Here is a 17,020-nt window from a genome sequence, read left to right on the forward strand (position 1 = left end):
AATTCCAGCCCTTGTTGCTGTCCTGTGTTCCTGTGTGTGTGTGTGTGTGTGTGTGTGATTATATAATCCTGGTGAGGGAAGAGAGGAGTTTTTGATAAAAAGGCCTAGTCAAGCAGAAAAGCAAAACCAGGACCAGGCTCTATTCTCTCCTGTTCTAAGTTAAGAAAAATGGACTTTCGTTTTCTTGGATTTTCATCTGTTGGACAGAAGTTCTGACCAGGGCACTGGACCAATTGCTAATTCCCAGGTCATTCAAGTTCATAGGTCAAAATGTATGTTGGTCCTGAAAGGGCTAGAGTCTCTCTCTCTCTTTTCTTTTCTTCTTCTTTTTTTTTTTTTTTTTTTTTAGGGCCACACCCACAGTATATGGAGGTTCCCAGGCTAGAGTTCCAATCATAGCTACAGCTACCTGTCTACACCACAGCCACAGCAACATCAGATCCGAGCCACATCTGCAACCTACACCACAGCTCACGGCAACACCGGATCCTTAACCCACTGAGCAAGGCCAGGGATCAAACCCGCAACCTCATGGTTCCTAGTTGGATTCATTTCCGCTGCACCATGAGGAGAACTTTCAGACTTCATTTTAGCAGGTCTCTGTCTTTATGAGTCAATCCCTGGAGCCTTGATTTTTTTTTTTTTATCTGTAAAATAAAAGCGATGGCCACTTCCCAGGGCTAGTGTGAGAAGAGAGCCAGGTAAGGCTGTGAAGTCGCTTCAGAAACTGTCAAGTGCTGTTGTGACTGCTCGGATTCCTGCTTTGCAACACACAAGACTTCTCTGAACATAGATGCTCTCTTTACAGGTTGTTTCTGCAGGAGCCCCTGTCCAGGAGGGTCTGTGAAGTTTCCACTAGACATGACCAGCATCCAGAGATGCCTGAAAGACACCTGGATCCTCTCACTAGCTTCCCTGCAAAATGACTCATGTAATTGCTCGGTGTAAGTATCCTTAGCCTTTATGGTACACCCACACGGTTCTGATGCTATAGACTCTAGTGGAATGCAGGGGAAGCGGGAAGGGGGCTTGTTTTAAAGGCTGGGGGTTGAAGAGACCCCCAAGCCACTTGCACAGGCAGCGGAGACTACCAAGTATCCAAGTCAAGACACTTGCCAGTCATTCCAGATCCTCCAGGTTGTGTTTCTTTCATTCCTCCCAATGTGGGGGTGGGGGTGGGGGGGGTGAAGCAGCTTTTTTTTTTTTTTTTTTTTTTTTTCCTTTAAAGCTCCTAGGAAGGATTTCTAGGGTCTTCCCCTCAGGAATTAGTTGTAGGAATAATTGGGCCAGTGGAGTGCAGGAGATATATCCAGCTCAGCCCTTGCGCTCCTAGAAAAAGTGACCTAGATCAAGCAGCGGGTGGAAGGAGCACTATTGTGGGGACCCCCTGCCACCTACTGACTTCCAGCTGAACCCACATTCCCAGTGGCATCTGCCCAGCTGGGGGCTGGGGGAGGGGGCAGAGAGAGCTGGGGAAGGCAGGGGAGGTTGGAGGGGACCAGGGGCTGTCCTTTTGGGAGCAACCTCCAGGTATCACACCCCCCCCACTCACCCACCCACCCACCCACCCGTCTGCAAGCCTAGAAAGGTGGCTAAGGTGAGGATGGGGAGGCCAGGGTGAGAGGGAGATGGGTCAGCTGGGGAGCTGGGAGCTGGCTTGGCGGTGGGTATCAGCAGAGAGCTGGCTGCCTGCGCGCGAGTGTGAGGGGGAGAGCGAGTGAGCGAGGGAGGGAGAGAGAGGCAGGCTGCGGGGAGAGGAGAGGGAGAGGGGGAGCCGCGCGCAGCTCGCGGGAGGACAGGCTTCTCTTTTCCGTGCTCAGTTAATCTGGCTGTCAGTTGGTGTTAACGCTGCAGTTTAAGCGCTCGGATTCCAAGGGAAACAGACAAACCTCACAGAAGGAAGGCAGAGAGCAAGCAAGGAAGGAAGGAACAGCAGGAGGAAAGGAACAGGCGGAACAGAGAGGAAGAAAGGGAAGCGGGGAAACAGCAAATCTATGATTGGACCTGGGCTTCTCTTTCGCCAATGCAAAAAGGAATATGCAGCACATTTTTGCCTTCTTCTGCACCGGTTTCCTAGGCGCGGTAGTAGGTGCCAATTTCCCCAACAATATCCAGATCGGTGAGTGAGAGGGGCAACCTGGGGAGGGACTTTGGGTCTGCCAGGCTTTTTGGGGGGGAGGGGGTTTGCGTTCCCCCCACCCATCACCGGCTGTTGCGCTTGGCTGTGTATTGAAAGCTGTCCGATGATGAGACGACTTGGGCCGCTGGCCGGGGAGGGGGCTTCTCTTGATGGGATGCTGGGCAGAGAAAGGAAGTGTATACACGCGCGCGCGCGCACACACACACACAAACACACACACCCCACAGGTTCTCACACACCACTCGCACTCTAGACATGAACATGTGAAATGGAGGAACCACTGCTTCGGAGGAAAAAAAAAATCAGGCTGTACCAAGGCAAGAGATGGTGGGTGTTTAAGGAGTTAACTCCACTGCTTGGTAGATGGTGCCCGATTTCACTTTTTTATATAAATATGTGTGGTGTGTGTATTTATGTGTGTCATTATGTATTCAACATGCACATATTGAGAGAGGCATTGATTTCTCATTGGGGGGAGGGGAAAGAGACCCTGTGAAAGGAGTGAAGGGTGCTGGATTTATCACAGCCACCAAAATAATGCTCAAAAGGCCCCCAGTGTAGGTGACAGGGGCTCTCTCTCTCACTCTGGACCCTTCTAGCTGCCTTCTGCCTGCTGTCTGCCATGCTGGGCGGGTGGTCCCCACTCCTCTGATTCTGGAACTTCCTAGCCTGTGTTTTCTCTCTCCCTTCAATCGCCCACTCTTAGATTTTCCATCCTGAGACACTGTCTACCTTCTACACACACACACACACACACAGGCAAACACATGTTTCTTTCCCCTCCTCTTAGCTTTCCCCATCAGCAAGCTCCATCCTCTCAACTTGGAGGAAGGTTTCAACGTGCTGCATGCTTTTTTGTTCCCCATTTCCCTTTCCTGGTTGTTATGCCTCTCCAAGGACCCCCACCATCCTCGTATTTATGGGGCAGCTGATAGATAGTGCTTCTACCTATACGATGGGTGAAAGGAAAACAAACAGGAGCAGTAACACCAATAACAACGCTTGTCACAAGGGCTCAGGATTCAGAGTGATCAGCATCTCAGGGCTGTTTGTGTCCCGGAATCCAGCAAGCCACTTTGCCTGGAGGCATCTTAGTGGGTTTGGGTTCTGTTTTCTCTCCCCTGATAGGGACATTTCTCCACTAGGGAAAGTTCCCATTACGAGTAGTTTGTGTTTCTTGGGGGGCGGGGGGTGCAGGTGGTATTTTGTAGGACACATATGTGCTGCAGTATTGGTCTCTTTTGGCCTCTCCAGGATGCTGGCTCCAAGGGCAGTTGGAATAGCCATGGAGTAACTTGCTTTATTTCCTGACACCTGTTAAGCTACATTTCTGAAGTGTATCTGTGTCTGTGTACTAGTGCCTTGGATGCTAAACAAAACTTCCTGCCTCTGGAGACACTTCTCTTGCTGCCCAGCCTATAGCCACCTACCTCCCCACCCCCACCCTGGCTCTTTCATTCATTGCAGGGGAGGAGGGAGGTGGGGGAAGTGTTTGGGGTGTGGTCATCTGGGAGGGAGGGTGGAGCATCACAATCCAGAAGGAGTTTTTTTGTTTTTACTCTTTAAAATGGAGGCACATGACCACGTATAAGTCACTTGCTCTTGCTCGCGTGTGGCATTCTTTATGTTGGTACTTGTGCATCACCCATAGTTGGAAATACTTATCTTAAGATGTGTGGACTTGCTTTCTCTGAGCGTGTTTGTGTATACAGCCATGGATATAGAAATGCACGGGGTGCTTTTGTTTATGTGTATATGGTATGTTTTCTTAGTACTTCTGCAGATTTTTCATCATATTTAGCTCCAATTTGTTTGTTCAACTCATTGAACCATTGATTTTGTTTGCAAATAAAAGGTGGAAACACTAAATTGTAGAGGGAAAATGCTGAAAATATCACTGCCACCAGATAGGATGCAGATAGGATGCCACCAGATTGACGCTACTCGTACTGCCTCTAACAAAAGCTTTGCAATCCCTGTTGGCTCTTAAAAACAAACATATATCTACCGTATAAGAAGTTAGAGGTGCATTACTTTGGAATCTGACATAAGCCGAATCTGACATAAACTTCAATGTAAACAGTCATGATAGTTCAGTCCCTGGAAATTGCTGATTTTAGTTCACAAAAAAATGTATTTTATGTGTATGGCCACAGTAAAGACAAAGGTACAATGTGTACTCTTGTTTCTTGGAACAGAAGCCCCACCAGACACCTTTGTTCTGCTCTTTCCTAGAATAGAATGTTTGCATCCTCTCCATATTCTTAAGCCCCTACATCTTTGAAGGCCAAAGTTCTACCATGATGGTAATTCCTTATGTAACAAGTCATTCTTAGGTATCTGGGATCACAAGTGGTGAAAGAAGAAGCAAAACACTGTCTCCAGCAAACCAAGAGTTTTCAGAGGAAATGAATACACCTTAGAGAACGTGCATACAGGTCTTGCCAGGTCAAAGTCGACAAGAATCAAAGTCAAAGCAGAGGGTTATCGTGCTGGAGAAGTTCATAGGATCTCAGAGCTAGATTTCACCCTGCAGCACTTATTAGCACTACTTCCTTTAAGGCTCTGTGGTGAGAAATGAGTCCGAGACAGGAAAAATTAGACACAGCTAGGGTTTCTGTGCGTGCAAGAGCATAGGCCACCTAGGTGATTTTCCCAAGAGAGGAAGAAGAGGAAACACCACAATCCTGTTCTCTCCAGCCTGTGCTGAGTTGAGGAGTGAACAATCAAACATTCAGGCAGAGCAAGAGATCTCAAAGGCCCTTGTCACACAAAAAAGCTCATCTGCAGAAGTTAAAGCCCCAGTGCCCAACTGAGTCTATTTGAATTCTTACCCCTACCACAAAGGTAACAGCAAGGGAGGCTGGCCTGGGGAGAAGAAAATGGCCCACCTGGGGTGGGCCGTTGAGGAGTCAACCCCATTTTTCTCACCCAGATATAATTCTGCCTTTTTTTTTTTTTTCCTCACAGGGGGATTATTTCCAAACCAGCAGTCCCAGGAACATGCGGCTTTTAGATTTGCTTTGTCCCAACTCACGGAGCCCCCAAAGCTGCTCCCCCAGATTGATATTGTGAACATCAGTGACAGCTTTGAGATGACCTACAGATGTAAGTAATTGCTTCTGCTTCTGAGACTTCTTTCTGCGGTCGACCCATGAAGAGAGGACCTGTGTGTGGGTGGTGGTGGAACAAACGTTAACAGTTGTCATTCGTCTTCATGAGAGAAAGGCCTCCAGGAAGAACTTCCAGGGCCTTCTGAGTGATTCCATCAGTTAGGATTTTAGATCCCGCAGTGTTAACTGGAATGGGTTTGCTTTTTCACAATCAGCTAACTTTAGATGCCAGCACGATGGCTACTCGGGTTGACTGCGCCTTCCCTACCTCAGAGAGTTTTTTCTGGTTGAGGGTTTCACACGTAGGAAACTTCGGAGAGACGCTGACGTAAAGGTTTTGACTTGAAGAACATAGATGAAAACACTTATGTCTTTCCTGTGTGCAGTTAAAAGGAAGAATGTCCCTGTGGCTTAATAAGAAAGGGTACCTGAGAAGGTGTGTATTTCATCTCATTTCCTATTTTTACAAGTGACCAATAGCTGTTTTTAAATGGATGCCTTGATTGGGTCTAAAATGCTTTGAAGTGATCCATGGCTTACACAGTTTTTAGGCTCACCTGTGAGCGCAAAACAGAACAGAGGTGGCCTCAAGAAGTAGAAAGGAGAGGCAAATTTCTGCCATCCAAACCTGAATGCATTATAAAATGCAGGCAACAAATACTTGTCAGTTTTTCTGACAAGTAGGACTGAAAAGGAAACCTGTGCGGTGGCATGATTGCTGTTTTAAGACAGGTGAAAGCATAAAATTTCATCAGTTAGAGACGTTTTCTCTCCAGGGATTAGGCTCAAGTAGGAATTGATGGCATGGATGTGAGAGCTGAATGGGCAAGAACAGCTTGAAACTGGATTAAATTGGCACCTTAGGCTCAGTGCACCACTGTGGACGGGGTGACTTCTGCTGAGCTGTGGATGGCAGAAGGCATACACTCTATTTTCTTCATCTCTTTCCCACATTGTCCTCATGGCAAGTTCTCAAGGGTTTGAAGTGAACACGTTCTGCAGGCTCACAATGAGAATTCAGCATTCTCTCTATCCCTGAGACCACTCATAAGATAATGTATCTACACACCCCAAGAATTACAATGATTCCTATTACTCAGCCATAAAAAGAATGAAATAATGCCATTTGCAACAACATGGACTTGGAGATAATCATACTAAGTGAAGTAAGACAGACAAAGACAAATCTCATATGATAGCACTTTTCTGTAGAATCTAAAAAAAAAAAAAGTGGTATGAATGAACTTATTTATAAAACAGAAATAGATGCCCAGATATAGAAAAACAAACTTAATGGTAACCAAAGGGGAAAAGGAGAGAGGGATAAATTAGGAGTATGGAATTAAAAGATGTACACCTATATATAAAATAGACAACAAGAACACACTGTATTGTATAGGGAACTGTATTCAATACCTTGTAAGAACCTATAATGGAAAAGAATCTGAAATATATCTAAGTAAATCACTTTGTTGTATACCTGAAACACTGTAAGTCAACTATACTTCAATTTAAAAAAATTAGAACCATTCCAGCTTCCATTTATTTAAAGACTTACTGTGTGTCAAGAACTGCGATAAGTATTTTACGGACAATTATGGTAACATTCATTACTGTTTATTGAGCATTCACTATGACTTTCAAAGCACTAATTGCTATTCATGTCTTAGTTATTTAATCCTCACAGGAGCCCTAGCGCTCTATATTTTATCTTCCTTTCCGAGATAAGGAAACTAAGGCTGCAACAGGTTATATGACTTGCCCAAGGTGACCCAGGAAGTAAATGGTGGTCTTGTGACCCCAAGGTCCTTGTTCTTGGGCCCTGTGACAGATATACAGATCCCATGGTCACTTGATCACTTTTACTGAGATTACTCAAGAAACAAAAGCTCGTTTTCAGAGTCTTAGGTTCTAGAGAAAGCACCTAAGGAGAAAACCTTATAATGCCTCAAATTTTACCTGGGATTGGGCGCAGAAGTGACCTATTGAATAAATAAAATAGCAGTTCTGCATTTTGGTAAAGCTGAGCTTGAAAATCCTGTCAAGTGTGTCATTCACTACCCTTAAAAAAAGCTGAAGTTTAATTGTTGAATTGTAGTTCTGTGAAACCATTTCCCCAGAAAGCTAAAATAATATTGAGTAGGTATTTGGTTAATAGATAACCTCTGATTTCTTTTTACATGGCTAGTGGGGGGATCTTTACAGGAAAGATTTAGGTGTAGGCATCAAGGTATCTACCACCAGAGATTATACATAACCTCCTGCTTGCATGTGCAAATGCTAATTTATTTCCTGAGGAGAGGCCTCATGGCTTTTGTCATATCCCATAGTTTTGTCATCCTCTCAAAGGGGTCCATTACTCAAGAAGGATTGCTTGCTTAGGGAATCCCGAAAAATAAGTGGCTGGCATGTGTATTCACTCCTACTGCAGAGAACTGTCTACAACAGAGCTTGCTGGAAAGAGATGTTAACTGCTATTCTAGTGTCAAGATGTTGACTGACAGGACAAGACAGCAAAAGGCAAAAATGGGAGGAAACGTCCTAAGGCAAAAGTGGTGTTTCTGCATTGTTATCTTAACAACCTAAGACTTGATCTCCAGTAGGGTCGTTGGCCCTTTATTGAAATACGACACTGGCAATCTTATCCCCTGTGGTTAGTGAAAGTGGAGTGAGCGAATCTGGGCTCTTGAATTTGATTCCTGACATATACCAGTGTATAGGTTTCAATGAATTTGATCACTCTTTAAATGTTTCTTCAATGCTCTGAACTGAGATGGATGTTGGGGAAAAAAAGAGAGCTGTTAAAATGTCCTTGCTCTCAAGCAGCTTACAGTGCAGTGGGGACACTGCTGTGGGGATTGCTTGAGAAGCAATAACGTTATCTTGCTCTTAGACCTTAAATTCTTCTCTTTCACTCCAAGATCTGAAAGGATACTGGGCAACTGGGGTGGTCATGGTGGTTTTGTCATCACAAGCCCGCCTGGAAGAGCCTCTGTTAACTTTCTCCTGAAGGTAGGGAGCCCTTTGGAGCTATGTTCACTGTGGTTCATCAGTCTGGGAAAAGTGGCATATGTCCCAGTTTGACTTGAGTGAAAAATGTCAAAGGAAGCAGAGAGGTTTTAGGCATGAGGCATTAACTAATCATTTACTGAAAACTAAGACAAGGCATCTTATTCAGATTTAATTTCATAGATTTTTTGAAATCTGGATTAGTAGCTAACTTTAACTACCCCAGTCTTACCTCCAGAAAATAGTCAAATCTTTTTCTTCCATAATTTTTTCCATCATTTGATTTTTTTTTTTTTCTATACATTTTGCTATTCATGATCCCTCCACCAGAGGGTGGAGAAGCAAAGGAGAGGAAGAGTAACAGGAAGTATTCCTGCTACATATGTTAGCAACAGAGGATTGATTAAACAGGCAGAATGGTAGTTATAGGGTTAGGGATTCTGGGAAGAACATTGCTAAAGCCTCTGGCCAAGATAAGAGTTTTGTGTCTCCTTTGCATTCCATATTTCCTGCTTTCCTTTTGCACTATCATTGAGGGATAGTCATTGAATTAGCAACCCAAATGCTTTAGGATCTCCTCTGAGTATGCTTCCAAGCCACAGGGGCAGGAGTTGAGGATTCTGTCCATAGAGATGGTAGTCATGGGCCAACTAGCTATTCAGGTTATCTTGGTGCCTTTATGGAAAGTATAAATAAATGGACAGATAAAATACTAACTGAGGTTTCTATCCGAGATCAGAGCAGCACTATAGCAACTTAATTCTTACCTTTCATTTATTCATCCATTTATTTATTCAGCAAACGCATGTTGAATGCCTACTGTGTGCCCAGCTCTGTGCTAGGAATGTAATGGCCAACGAAGAAGACACAGCCTCTTTTCCTTATGGGATTTACATTATAGCCTGGAGGTCCTCAAACTTCAGTGCACATAAAATTCACCCAAGGAGCTTGTTTAAAACAAGACTCAGGGGCAGACTCTAGACTTCCTGAATCAGAATATTCAAGAGCTGGGCCTGGGGAGATTCCACAGCAGTTAGTATGGAGATCACACTTGGAGAAACACTTTAATCTAAAAAGCCATTCCTTTAGCAAGCACTTTTGAGCCCTTAACCAAGGTCAGGCATGGTGTTAAGTGCTAGAAATGAAGACAAAAGTAAGACATGTTCCCCACCCTGGAGGACTTTATCCCTAGTGAGGCCAACCATCCTGTAAAGAGTAAATTAGAATGTAATGTGGTAAGTGGTATTATAACAGCCATTTGTAGGGAGTGCTAGAGATGCATTGAGAAGTGGGGTTGGCCTCTCAGAGGGTGGTGGTTGATCTGAATCCCAGTGATACATAGAAGCTTTCCTGGAGGTCAAGGTGAGGGGGCCAGAAAGTACATTCCAAGCAGAGGGAACAGCATGTGCAAAAGAAAAGAGAACTCTTGGAGTTCCTGTCATGGCGCGGTGGCTGACGAGTCTGACTAGGAACCACGAGGTTGTGGGTTCGATACCTGGCCTTGCTCAATGGGTTGAGGATCCGGTGTTGCTGTGAGCTGTGATGTAGCTCACAGACATGGCTCGGATCCCACGTTGCTGTGGCTCTGGTGTAGGCTGGAGGCAACAGCTCCGATTCGATACCAAGCCCAGGAACCTCCATATGCTGGGGAGCAGCCCTAGAAAAGGCAAAAAGACAAAAAAAAAAAGAGAGAGAGAGAGAGAACTCTTTACCTAGTTCTTCCCCTGTTCTGACTTGCTGTGGCACTCCAGGCTGGGCCTCCCACCTGCCATTTATCAAAGGGTGCAGAAGGGGTCACCCCATGGCCATCCACAAGGCATTTTCAACACAGTGTTTAAGAATCAGGGAATTTCACATCAAAATTTGGCTATCTTAGCTCTCTTTGAAATTTCAACCCATTGGGCAATACTGGACCCTGTGTCTAGGTAGCCCCAGTTGGCTAGGATAGGAGTAGCCCATCGGAATGGCTTCCTGCTTCAACTATCCTACTTCTTTCATTTTCTTTATCTGCCTCGCACCTGGAAGCATTGAGTTTTAAAGCCACAGTTGATTTGTCCTGCAATGTTGCCTGCATTGTGTGTTTATAGGTCAACTCTAGCACCAGAATGTGAACTGCTATTCAGAAAGACCATGTACAGTTATCTTTTGGTGTTGTTAAGCAAAGCTGGCACAAGGCTATTCCCTCAACACAAATGAACAAATGTGTCAGGGAATCACGCAGCAGAAAGATGCTGGGAGCCTATGTAATGATCAGGAGGAGGGCAGGTGTCTATTTCCAGTGGGTCTCCCTCTGTAGTGGTCCTACTTAGGAAGCCCAAGGGGATTCTAACAAGACATTAGAAACTGGCAATAGACAAATGGCATCTTAGCTCTTGTCTGAGCATCCCTCATCCTTTTCAGAGCTGAAAACCAACAGTCCAGAGATTGGTTTTACTTGACCTGCATGGTGCTTTTCAAAATTTGGCATAAAAATCCAAATTTCTGGCTTCTCTGAACAAACTTAGGGAATTGGGCAAACCTGGACCCACATTCCTGCTCAGCTTCTATTGTGAAGAGCTGAGAAGTGCTGCCACATTTAAGTACGAGGCATAATCTCTCAAGTTTACCAAAGTCTCAACCCTCTTTATCATACATGTGGCCACTATAACAAAAGTACATTACTTATCTAGGCCTATAAGCAGGCCAATATGCTTACACCTAATATATACCCTTTAGCACCTGCCATTTCATTATATCATTCTAATGATTTCTATTCCTCACTCTGCAACAAATAGTAGAGGGCACAAAAGATATATAACTCCAGCTCTCAAAAAATTGGTCTATGGGAGTTTCCTTGCGACACAGAGGGTTAAGGATCCAGCATTATCACTGCAGTGCCTCAGGTCACTGCTGTGGTTCAGATTCAATCCCTGGCCCAGGAACTTCCACGTGCTGTGGGCACAGCTAAAAAGAAAAAAAAAAAATCAGACTACGTATGGTAATAAAAAGCATAAAGGACTGGCGGCAGGGTAAACAAAGATTATTTTGAGACCTACCATGTGCCAGACACTTCACACTTCTTGTCTTATTTACGCTTTCTAATAATCTTGAAAGGCTATTTCCCCATTTTATAGATGATGCTACTGAGACTGAGAATAATTGTCTTCTCCCTAGACTGAGAATAATTGTCTTCTCCCTAGTACACCATCAGTAAGAGCCTAAGCTAATATTTGAAGCCAGCTTTGGTGACTCTAAAACTCAGTGAGCTTTCTCTCTTTTAAGATATAGGACTGATATGGACACACAAAGAAATGAAATGGCAGGAAAAGAGCCCAACATAAGAAGTGCCAAAAGAAGCAAAGTTTATGATTCCAGATTAAGGTCTAAGACTTCTGAGGCAGAAGCAGATGGCTGTGGATAAGGAGTGCTTCCTGGGGGAGGTGGAATGGAGCAGGCATTGAAGACTGGAGCAGGTTTTAGTAGGATGTGAGAGGAAGGTTTTTGAGTGGGTAGAGTCACACTATTTCTCCTCCCCTCATCTGTACACTACTACACACACGTCTGTTTTTGCAAGGTGGAGAGTCAAGCCTCTCACATCTGCACTGTGCCCTTGGTTAAATGATGGATGTCTGTATTCCTCTGGTCGATGTGACAATCTGACTGTGTCTTCTCCATCTTCACCTCTGTCCTCACTTTGGGACACACAGATCTCAACACTGTGGCTGTCTCTTGATTCTTATGATAATATGAGATTATGATAATATGAGGATCCTAAGGTTTTGTGTGTGTGCAGAGGAGTGTTTGTGAACATTGTTTCCTCGAGTTTGAAGACTTCTGCTGAGAGGGGTTGAGGTCACTATTCTTTTGGAAGCTCGAGAGCAAGTAGTCAGATAGGACATTTGGGAAACTGTTAAAGAATCATTTATTTCTTTGCAATGAGATCCTGCTGTATAGCACAGGGAATTATATCTAGTCACTTGTGATGGAACACGATGGAGGATAATTTGAGAAAAAGAATGTGCGCGTGTGTGTGTGTGTACATATATATGTACGTATGTATACACACATATATATATCATTGTATATATGAACATATTTATAAAAGAATGTATATGTACATATGACTGGGTCGCTTTGCTATACAGAAGAAATTGATAGAACACTGTAAATCAACTATAATAGAAAAAATAAAACTCTTAAAAGAAGATTCATTTATTTGTTCATGCATCCCTTCAGAATAATTTTATTATTGCCATTCATGGAGCATATGACTCTGACTACCCCCTTTCATACCCTCGCAGACAGCATTCATTAGTTACAGGGTTCTTTTCTACTGGATCTAGACATGGCCTTAAATCCCCTCTCATCAGAGCATTCCAGGCAGCTACTACAAATTGGTCAGAGTTGAAGTGAATGCAAGAGATAAAATCCATTTGCCATTAAAAGGCATTACACTAGGAACTGAGGAAAATAAAATACATTAGGCATTGATTTTTCCCCTGGGGGGCTCAGGGTCATATAGAGAAAATAGGCATGCACAAAAAAACTGATATAATGGCAAGGTTATCTGCACTCCCCCTCTCAGTCACTCACACGCACGCCTTCAGAAAAGGAAAAGAGAACTTCCAGTGGAGAAATAAGACCAGGTTTCCAAAAGCAAGAACATCTGAACTGAATTTAGGAGGGCAGGCAAAATATAGACAAAAGAGGAAGACGCACACCAAGTTTGATCAGTGAAAAGTCTATTGGATTGGACTTTGAAGGTGTCGGCTTAGATGCTGGATTATTTTCTTGAAGTCATTGATGTGTAACTTTAGAGGACCGTCCCCGTTATTATTTATACAATGAATCTTCTACAATCTCTAAGAGTCCCTCTAGGGCTATATTTCTATAATGAGAGTTCAGGGAAAACTCTAGGAATAAACAGTTAAGAGAAGATGCTTTTGTGCTAGGTTTTGATTGAACAGAGGCTCCCTAAATAGAGATTCTGAGAAAAACTCTGAACCTTCCCCACCAATTTACATAGCCAGGCTACCTTTCTACGCAAATACAGGGGTATTAAGCTACCCATGACCTCAGGTGTACTCATGCAATATTCACCAAGTATTTATGGAGTGCTTGTTATTGTGAATGAAAAACAAAAAGCAGCCTTGTGTTCATGGAGTTAACCTGCTAATAAGTGATTCAGCTATTAGTCAAATAATCATACAAATGGGTGTATCATTATAGATTGGAAAGGATGTGAAAGAAAGAGCCATGATTCAATGAAAGCATATTACAAAGAAACCAGCTTTCTACCAAGAAAAGAATAGGTGTTTGAACTGAGAACTGAAGGCTTTTGGTGCTGTGGTGTTGGGTACAGGAGAAATATTCTGGAAGTTTTCTGAGTAAAGGGCTTGTAGAGGGAAAAGGGTTGGAGAAAGTGTGGGGCTGGAGAGGGTGGAAAGGCCCCAGCCTGGTGGTCCCTAGTATGGATTTTGATCTTTAGCCCAAAAGCTGTGAGAAATGCATTGAACAGAGAAGTGCCACATTCAGATTTCTGTTTTCTCACTGGGAATCAGAGGCTCCAGAGCCCTTTCCTACTTTCACATTCCCAGGAGATTTTTTGCTAATGCAGCAATGACCTCTGTTCTTTACTTCTGTCTGGATGGGGCCTGGCAGACAGGCAGAGGGATGGAGCAGATGCTGGAGGCAAGAGGGAGCTGATGACCGGGGGTTGCGGTGAGGTGTTGGACGTAGCTCTGAGGTGTGTCCATGGATGTGCTCGTGGCAAAGAGGCTGATCCAGCACAGGGCCTAGAAATCTGGTGAGTGTGTGTGCAAAGGAAGATAATCATCTAGAACTCCACTTATTTCATCAACAGGGAAGGTTTCACTGTGCTGATTGGACTGCAGTCAAGCCAGGCAAGTCAATGCTCCTCAAATTCACACTGTTTCTTCCACCTACAAATGATTCCTCCCATGTTCCCTTGTCCAAATTCCAACTTTCTGGTCAGTCCTGGCTCTTACAGCATCTTCTCTCCTAAGCTTTCCTTGCTTCCCCACGTTCACCCTGTCCTCTGCCCCCTGACCCTTTGTTTCTTCTCTGTGACAGCTGTCACACTTAACCATAGGTTTTAGTTGCCTGGACCCTTATTTTAGCTGCCCAACTGGATTAAGCAACTTTGGGGCAGTGGCCTTCTTTTCTTTAGCTTTCCATCACAGATTCCACCAGGGAATAGTTGGTGATGGTACTAATTAAATGAATGAACGGACAAGTGAATGAATGAATGCCTAGCTGTATATTGTGTAACACCAGTGGCAGTGGTGAAAATGAGCCTGCATTATTGCTGTTTATGGGGTAGTGCTTTGATATTACGAGTTTTGAGAGTTCCAGGAGGCTGTGTTGTAAATTCCATGGAAAGCAATTTTAACTGTGTAGCTGGAAAGGGATAGAAGAGGAAAACCAGTTATAAGTCAAATCAAAAGCTCATTCCAGCTCTCTTTCTGGACTATTATCAGTAACGGTCCTAAATAGGATATAAGGCTCCATTTTCTTTATCTGTTTTTTTTTGTTTTTTGTTTTTTGTTTTTTGTTTTTTTGCTGTTTAGGGCCCCACCCACAGCATACAAAAGTTCCCAGGCTAGGGGTCAAATTGGAGCTGCTGCCACCGCAGCAATGCAAGATCCCAGCCACATCTGCTTGCGCTTGCTCTTGGCTCAGGGCAACAATGGATCCTTAACCCACTGAGCAAGGCCAGGGATTGAACCTGCATCCTCATGGATCCTAGTCAGGTTCATTAACCACTGAACCACGAAGGGAACTTCCAAGGCTCCATTTTCTAAGTAGAGGATTTCTGATTCAAGGCCTGGCTGTGCCACTGATGCCTTGCAAGTCAATTGGGTGAGTCAATTCTCTTTTTTTCTTTCAAGTGAAGGTAATAATTATATCAATGGTACAAGGTTATTAAGAGGAGTAAATGATCATTGATTTCAAATCAGCTTCCCACTCAATAAAATGCCATGAGATCGGTATTTTTATCCTTCCCTTTTCACAGATGGGGAAACTGAGATCTCAGAGAGAGAAAGAAAAAGCAATGGCTTGTGTTTGGGATTCCATCCCCAGACATCTATGGGCTGGCAGCTTTCTTGATTTCATTGTCTGCTGTGTCTGCCTACTCCATCGTGTATCCTGCAGCTTCCTTCCCAGGGCAGCAGCCCTCCTCCCCTGGAGTCAGTGCCTGCTGCTTGTACCACACAGCCCTTTGCACTTTCAAGGGACCCATGCTGCTCAGTGCCAGCAGCAGTCAAGGTGTGCAGTGCATGGAGGTCACTGGAAATCTCCTTCTACCCCCAACCACTTCTGTGACTTTGGTGTGTCAGAAGTGGCTGTCTTGAGGGCACAGGGAAGCCCAAGGTCACAAGAAGTCCAGCTCTCCGAGGATGCAGGCAAAACCAGGATGAGTGAGGCAGGTGGAGGCTGATGACATTACACGGAATCTCTAGGATGGAAGCGAACTTTCTGAAAATAGGTTTTATTTTGTGTATAAAAGTTATATGTGGATTGTAGAAAGCCATATGGACACAGACACCAAACTAATGAAATTTGTATAATTATAGTACTAGGATAAACTCATCTTTTTTCTGAACGTATCAGTTTAAAAATTAAGAATATACTTATATAATTGGCTAATAACATGATATTTATTCAATATATGTCATGTGTTACTTTGAGCAGTGCACATTCATTTTTAATGTCTTCTTAAACTCTTTGTGCATACGTACTCTTATTTCATCTGTCTCCTTTTATTGAATATCTAGTTTACTTCCAAATGTTTTTTTCCTAAATATAATTCTATGATGATCATCCAATAAAGTTTAGTCATTTGTATGTAGTACTCTGATTTTAACAGCATTTTGAGAGCAGTGGGACAATTTCCAATGAGATCTAATTGCCTAAACAGGAATTGAAATAATTTGTTCAATGCTAGATTGGCATTGACTTGTATGACCTGGAGAGATCTATGTGTCCAACTTAGTTTCCACATGTATAATGTGAGGTGATAAAGCCATATTTTCAGAGTTATTAAAACAGGTGAATGTCTTTGCTGACAGGGAAGAACTTTGAAAAATCAGAAGTACTAGGCGCATGCAGGGTAATATAATTAATAGATGTTTTGTCTGTTGATACAAATGCATCATAAGTACAATGGGACTAATTCATTTTTAGTGTTTTCCTATAAGGGTGGTTATTATGAATCTACTTTGTGGATGGGGAAAATTGAAATCTTAAGGAGGTTAGGTTTGCCCTGGGTCCAAATATGCAGCAACACTATATAGGAAAACATTTCTTTTCATGTATGATTCAGTCCACAAGATTGGACTAAATACATGGGCTTACAGTGTCTTTGGCTTAAAATATTTACTGCTTATAGGGACAAGGAGGCAATCCCATGTGAGCAGTGACCAATCAGGGCTCTCTTTGGTGGTGAATGATAGAAAACTAGCTAAATAGTTTTGACTTCAGGTACAGCTAGTTGCGGGGGCTTGTATTATATCTTTAGGACTGAGATAAGCCCTCCAGATTTTCATGCTTAGCTCTTCTCTAAATTGGCTTTACTCTCAGGCGAATGTGTGTTATATGTCAGATTCCACATTGCAGGTCCCAATGCAGCCAGCCTTCATTTACTCAACTCAAAATCCAGTGGAAAGGAAACTTCTCTTTTCCCATCAGTTTCAAAAAAAAAAGCCTGGGCCTGATACCACTGAATAAAATCAGGACACCTGCTCATTTCTGAACA

The 17,020-nt window shown here is 43.5% G+C and overlaps 1 protein-coding gene across 2 annotated transcripts in view; it reads left to right on the top strand.

Annotated features, from left to right (window-relative positions):
• The first annotated feature begins 1,771 nt into the window (after positions 1 to 1,771).
• The window catches only part of GRIA1 (glutamate ionotropic receptor AMPA type subunit 1), a 323,216-nt gene continuing 307,967 nt past the window's right edge, over positions 1,772 to 17,020 (top strand). For both annotated transcript variants that reach the window (XM_047772335.1, XM_047772253.1), the window contains exons 1-2: positions 1,772 to 2,119; positions 5,111 to 5,248. In XM_047772335.1, coding sequence (XP_047628291.1) covers positions 2,038 to 2,119; positions 5,111 to 5,248 — 220 coding nt within the window. In that variant the 5' untranslated portion in view covers positions 1,772 to 2,037. The remainder of the gene's footprint in view (positions 2,120 to 5,110; positions 5,249 to 17,020) is intronic.

This window comes from Phacochoerus africanus, chromosome 1, assembly GCF_016906955.1.
Source record: "Phacochoerus africanus isolate WHEZ1 chromosome 1, ROS_Pafr_v1, whole genome shotgun sequence".
In the NCBI taxonomy this organism is placed as follows: domain Eukaryota; kingdom Metazoa; phylum Chordata; class Mammalia; order Artiodactyla; family Suidae; genus Phacochoerus; species Phacochoerus africanus.